The 6,116-nt window shown below is 41.5% G+C and overlaps 1 protein-coding gene across 1 annotated transcript; it reads right to left on the minus strand.

The window, feature by feature from the left end:
* Positions 1–4,296: 4,296 nt before the first annotated feature.
* Positions 4,297–5,697, minus strand: gbp (glycogen synthase kinase binding protein). Its single transcript, XM_021558465.2, has one exon. The coding sequence runs from the start codon at positions 5,584–5,586 to the stop codon at positions 5,104–5,106; it is 483 nt and encodes a 160-aa protein (XP_021414140.1). The 5' UTR covers positions 5,587–5,697; the 3' UTR covers positions 4,297–5,103.
* Between the last annotated feature and the right edge of the window lie 419 nt (positions 5,698–6,116).

Raw genomic sequence — 6,116 nt, forward strand, 5'->3', positions numbered from 1 at the left:
AGGGTATTGCGCAAGGTTAAATTGAGTTCCTCAGTTAGGTGGTAAACTCATTTTTGTACTCTGACGTCCTTGGGTAGGCAGAGGGAGTCTGGAAGGGTATCTAGGAATCTTTGGGTTGTCTGAGAATTTATAGCACGACTTTTGATGATCCTTGGTTGGTGTCTTAGCAGATTATTTGTTGTGATTGCAAACATAATAAAATGCTGGTTAGATAGGATTATGAGGAAAACATTAAGATCCACAACATTTATTCCACGGGACAAAACTAGGTCCAGAGTATGACTGTGGCAGTGAGTAGGTCCGGAGACATGTTGGACAAAACCCACTGAGTCGATGATGGCTCCGAAAGCCTTTTGGAGTGGGTCTGTGGACTCTTCCATGTGAATATTAAAGTCACCCAAAATGAGAATATTATCTGCCATGACTAAAGGTTCCGATAGGAATTCAGGGAACTCAGTGAGGAACGCTGTATATGTCCCAGGAGGCCTGTAAACAGTAGCTATAAAAAGTGATTGAGTAGACTGCATAGATTTCATGACTAGAAGCTCAAAAGACGAAAAGTTTTTTTTTTTTGTAAATTGAAATTTGCTTTCATAAATGTTAGCAACACCTCCACCTTTGCGGGATGCACGGGGGGATATGGTCACTAGTGTAACCAGGAGGTGAGGCCTCATTTAACACGGTAACTTCATCAGGCTTAAGTCATGTTTCAGTCAGGCCAATCACATCAATATTATGATCAGTGATTAGTTCATTGACTATAACTGCCTTTGAAGTGAGGGATCTAACATTAAGTAGCCCTATTTTGAGATGTGAGGTATCACAATCTCTTTCAATAATGTCAGGAATGGAGGAGGTCTTTATTCCAGTGAGATTGCTAAGGCGAACACCGCCATGTCTAGTTTTGCCCAACCTAGGTCGAGGCACAGACATGCTCTCAATGGGGATAGCTGAGCTGACTACACTGACTGTGCTAGTGGCAGACTCCACTAAGCTGGCAGGCTGGCTATCTCATTGTGGAGCTAGGGGAGTTCGGTCTATGTTCGTAGATAAGATGAGAGCACCCCTCCAGCTAGGATGGAGTTCGTCACTCCTCAACAGGCCAGGCTTGGCCCTGTTTGTGGGTGAGTCCCTGAAAGAGGGCCAATTATCTGCAAATTCTATATTTTGGGAGGGGCAGAAAACAGTTGTCAACCAGCGATTGAGTTGTGAGACTCTGCTGTAGAGATCATCACTCCCCCCACCTGGGAGGGGGCCAGAGACAATTACTTGATGCCGACACATCTTTCTAGCTGATTTACAAGCTGAAGCTATGTTTTAGCTTTAGTCAGCACCATCTTCAGATTAGCCTTAACGTCGGTAGCCCTGCCCCCTGGTAAACAGTGTATGATCGCTGGATGATTAGTTTTAAGTCTAATACTGCGGGTAATGGAGTCTCCAATGACTAGGGGTTGTCAATTTGTCAGAGCTAATGGTGGGAGCCTTCGGTGTCTCAGACCCCATAACGGGAGGAGTAGAGACCAGAGAAGGCTCGGCCTCTGACTCTGACTCGCTGCTTAATGGGGAGAACCGGTTGAAAGTTTCCGTCGGCTGAATGAGCATTCCTACAGCATTTCCCTCCAGAAGCCATGAGAAAGTTGTCCGGCTGCGGGGACCGTGCGAGGGGATTTATACTAACGTTACTATCTGTACTTACTGGTGGCACAGACGCTGTTTCATCCTTTCCTACACTGAAATTACCCTTGCCTAACGATTGCGTCTGAAGCTGGGCTTGCAAATGCCACCTCATGGCAGCTGGGAGAGAGCAGCCGTAAGGCGATCGTTCTCCTGTATATTATGAGTACAGCGACTACAATTAGAAGGCATCATGTTAATGTTACTACTTCGCTTCGGCTGGTGGAGTTCCTGACGAACCATGTCCAGATAAAGCGTCCAGAGTGAAAAAGTTGAATGAAAAAAAAGTTGAGTGAGGGAAAAACTAAAAATATAAAAAGTAAAAACTGTAAAGTTGTCAGGTAGCAAAGTAAGGTTAGCAACAAAACGCACAGCAGCACGTAAACAAGTCTGCAAGTTGTGACCGCTTACCCTCTTCAAATCCTAACCATATAGGAGGGTAAATGCTAAACTGACCTTTACTGTCTAGCTAGGGGCAACTTCTTCCCTCTACATGTTTGATTGTCCTTCTCTCTTTTCTAGTTGTTCAGTGACTTTCCTATTTTTTATGTCTGAATATAGCGACAGACATAAGACTACATTGAAAATGTCAGCCTGAGATAAACCAGCTTCCAACCTAAGTGACACTAATTAGTTATTGTGTGAAACACTTTGTTCAAAGTGACAACTGGGTTTTAAATATCATCCAAAATATTTCGCTGTGAGCCTCTAGGGCCCACACATTTTGGGAAGGGATTTGCACATTGGCGAAGCAGTCCCATGCTAAAAAGACTAAAGAGAGAGAGAGAGAGTAAATCAAAATGACTACGACACATTGTAGTCTAAAGGAATGACTCACACCCTGATTTTAATACAACATCATAGGCATTGCTGACTCTAAAGCTAAATGTTCATATTTATCCAGTGCCAGAGTTAGCTCAAGGGCTAAACATACGCATGTCCTAAATATCTTTCTATGCTTAACTTCACTAGGGTAGGGGGCACTATTTTCACTTCCGGATGAAAAGTGTGCCCAAAGTAAACTGCCTGCTACTTAGGCCCAGAAGCTAGGATATGCAGGTAATTGGTAGATTTGGATAGAAAACACTCTAAAGTTTCCAAAAATGTTAAAAAATGTCTGTGAGTATAACAGAACTGATTTGGCAGGCGAAAACCTGAGAAAAATCCATCCAGGAAGTGGGATTTTTTAAATGTTTGTAGTTTTCTATTGAATGCCATTATAGTATCCATTGACTTAGGACTCAAATTGCACTTCCTATGGCTTCCACTAGAAGTAAACAGTCTTTAGAAATTGTTTCAGGCTTGTATTCTGAAAAATGAGGGAGTAAGAACTCTCTGAATGAGTGGACACTACAGTGTCCCAGAGCTTTTTCATGTGCATGACCGAGAGAACGCCTTTCTTGTTTACCTTTTATATTGACGACGTTATTGTCCGGTTGAAATATTATTGATTATTATGACTATTATGACTGGTTTTCTCTTGATACACGTATTTTTAAATGATAAGGCTCTACAAAGGTTTGAAATATATATTTTCTACATGGTTCTCTATTTACAATGAAAACCCTAATTTATTTATACCTCATACAAGCCACAATAGGCTTCTGATTGTTGCCAGCAAAATCCTCACAATGCTTTGACATATTATTTATAGTATTGTTTGTGGTTGAAATTGGTGGAAATCTTAACTTCATAGCCTGTCACACTAGCTGTGAATTCCCATATGTGTATACGGAAGTCCATTTGTTTACATAATCTTATTCTTTGAGGTTATTTGGAATCCAAAATGACTCAAATATTCACGGGCAAAAAAACAAGTAATTTTATGTTTTCCACATCCTAGTCGTATACTGCCATCTGGTGTCTGTTCTACAGTAGCACACTTTGTGTACTGAAAATTAAAGTGGTTATCATTACAGTTTTATCCACATGGGGTCATCAACAGATTCAAACCAACAGAATGATAACAAGGTCAATTTCTGTTTCAAAACAGAAACGTTGTTTGCTGACATAAACGTTGTGAACAGAAGTGCCCCATGGTGGCAGAGGGGTTATGGAATGGACAGGCATAATCTACAGAAAACGTACACAATTGCATTTTATCATGACAATTTGAATGCACTGAGATACCATGACGATATCCAGAGGCCCATCGTCATGCCATTCATCCACCGCCATGACATCATGCTTCAGCTTGATAATGCATGGTTCCATGTCGCAAGGATCTGTGTCATTCCTGGAAGCTAAAAATGTCAGTTCCTTCATGGCCTGCATACTCACCAGACATGTCACCCATTGTACGACAGCATGTTCCACTTGCCGCCAATATCCACCAACTTCGCACAACCATTGAGGAGCGGGACAAAAACCTCCACAGGCCACAATCAACTCTATGCGAAGGAGATGTGTCGTGCTCCATGAGTCAAATGGTGGTCACTAGATACTGATTACCTTATGAACTCAGTAAAATATTTGAAAATGTTTCATGTTTATATTTTTGTTCAGTGTACGTGGGGCAGCGTTTTGTATAGTAGTGTGTTGACAGGCTTCCCAAATGCTGCAGTTACTAGCCATATTTTATTGGAACCTTTATCTGATGGCGAAAAGCATACACACACCAAATTGAAGAAAAAAAACACCGTGTTTATTTTAAGACACCAAAAGGCCTGAATACTCAGGAACATTAGGAAATACTTCGTTGCGAAGTGGTCATGGTAAATAACTTGACAGACAATTGGAAAATGATAAACACAAATCCGCATTGGAATTATAAGGTTAAGCACAAGTGTCCCATCATTATAAAAAAAATACACCGCCCCCAGACAGTTCGAAGAGACATTTAGTCAACCATTTGAAATGTCGCCTGACTCCGGCTCTTACACGGTTTTGGTAGCTCGTTGTTGATCCCGTTCCTTCTTTGTAAAGGAAATACAAAGCTGCCGTCAGTGTTGGGTTGCTAGGGACGTTTGGAATTCATCCTGGCATGAGTGTGGCGCTAGCCTAGCATGCTAACTAGTAACGTAAGACCTTTGATTTGAATCGTTTCAAATTTAACGGACAAATACAAAACAGGCAATACTGGCGGCCTGAGATTACGATTTGTAAACTAGGTCAACGTAAAGCGTTCACTTGGTTTACATAACTAGCTACAAACTAAGCCAGCGAGTAGTGAAAAGGAGAGTCCCAACCCATAAACAAAAATCTAAATGAACCATCAAAAGGTGGAGTTTCAAACATGGCTAACGTTAATTGGCTAAATGAAAACCCTAAATTAGCGTTCACAAATTAGACATACTAACGTTACCACCATGACATATTTAATCGTTAAACATGTATAGTATAACGTTATAGCTGGCTAGGTCAGCAAAATAGTATTTTCGTTTTGTCCGTAACATCTCGATAATGAATACATTGTCCGCATCATCAGCATTACAGATTGTCCGAAAGATCTCCACACTCCGTCGTAGAGAACTGCAGCCGCCTGACCGCTTCTTTGATTAGATTCCCAGACAATATTAATTCCTGAAGTAACTGATGTGGGTCGTCGTTCTCGACAGCTGCGCTGATCCTCTTTCGGTTCCAAGGTTTGAAATTGTCCCACTCCTGGTTACTTGAGCCAGGGAAGCTGTATGGACTAGCTCTGTTACTACGTTGCCCCCGGTTTCGAAGCCGTATGCAGCACCCGGTTCGTTTTTGCTGGGCCACGCCATTGTTGTTGTTGTTAGCTTGTTTGATGTTGCTACTGCTGCAGTTGCCGTTGAGACCGTGGAGACACGACATCGTCTTTTGATTAGCACTATTGTTGTGAAGCTGCAGCGCCTCGCCGATTTTCGTGACCAAAGCGTCCACTTCTTTCGAATCGACGGTAACAGACTGCTCCAAGAGGATGTAGTTCTCCTTTCGACAAGGCATTTTGTTGTATTTTGTGTGTTTCTCAGCTGTATTTTCGAAATGAATGGGAGCGTAGCTCAGTTCCTTCCTCTCACCACGTTGCTCGGCAGAAAAGCAAGTAATCAAGTAACCCTCTCGATATTTTGTAAACAAAAGATGACGTAGAATCCGGAATGTACCATTTCCAATGTGGGTGCGATCATCATTAAAAAATGTTCAAATAGTGAGAATCATAATTTATATTATTTTCCGTACAAAGTATTACATTATTTATTTTATTATAGAATTCCGTATGTATGACATACATTTTCTGAACACAACTCTGACTATTCATATCTTATTTAAAGACCGACAAGCACGATTCCCCTGATTATATTCAGTCTTGGCACATCTAGCCAACTGGACACGTAACTCGTAACTGTCTAGCTATATTATGTGGGTCAAATGAACGATGTTTTTAAAACAACCTCAAATTGTCATACACCGGACTTATTTCTTGGTGCAAATTGCTATATTCCACAACCCATGAAATCAAAAACCTTTGACCGAGA

The sequence above is a fragment of the Oncorhynchus mykiss genome, chromosome 2 (genome assembly GCF_013265735.2).
Source record: "Oncorhynchus mykiss isolate Arlee chromosome 2, USDA_OmykA_1.1, whole genome shotgun sequence".
NCBI classification, from domain to species: domain Eukaryota; kingdom Metazoa; phylum Chordata; class Actinopteri; order Salmoniformes; family Salmonidae; genus Oncorhynchus; species Oncorhynchus mykiss.

Excerpts from the sequence above, each read along its gene's own strand:
- gbp (XM_021558465.2), bottom strand. The coding sequence starts at position 5,586 with ATGCCTTGTCGAAAGGAGAACTACATCCTCTTGGAGCAGTCTGTTACC.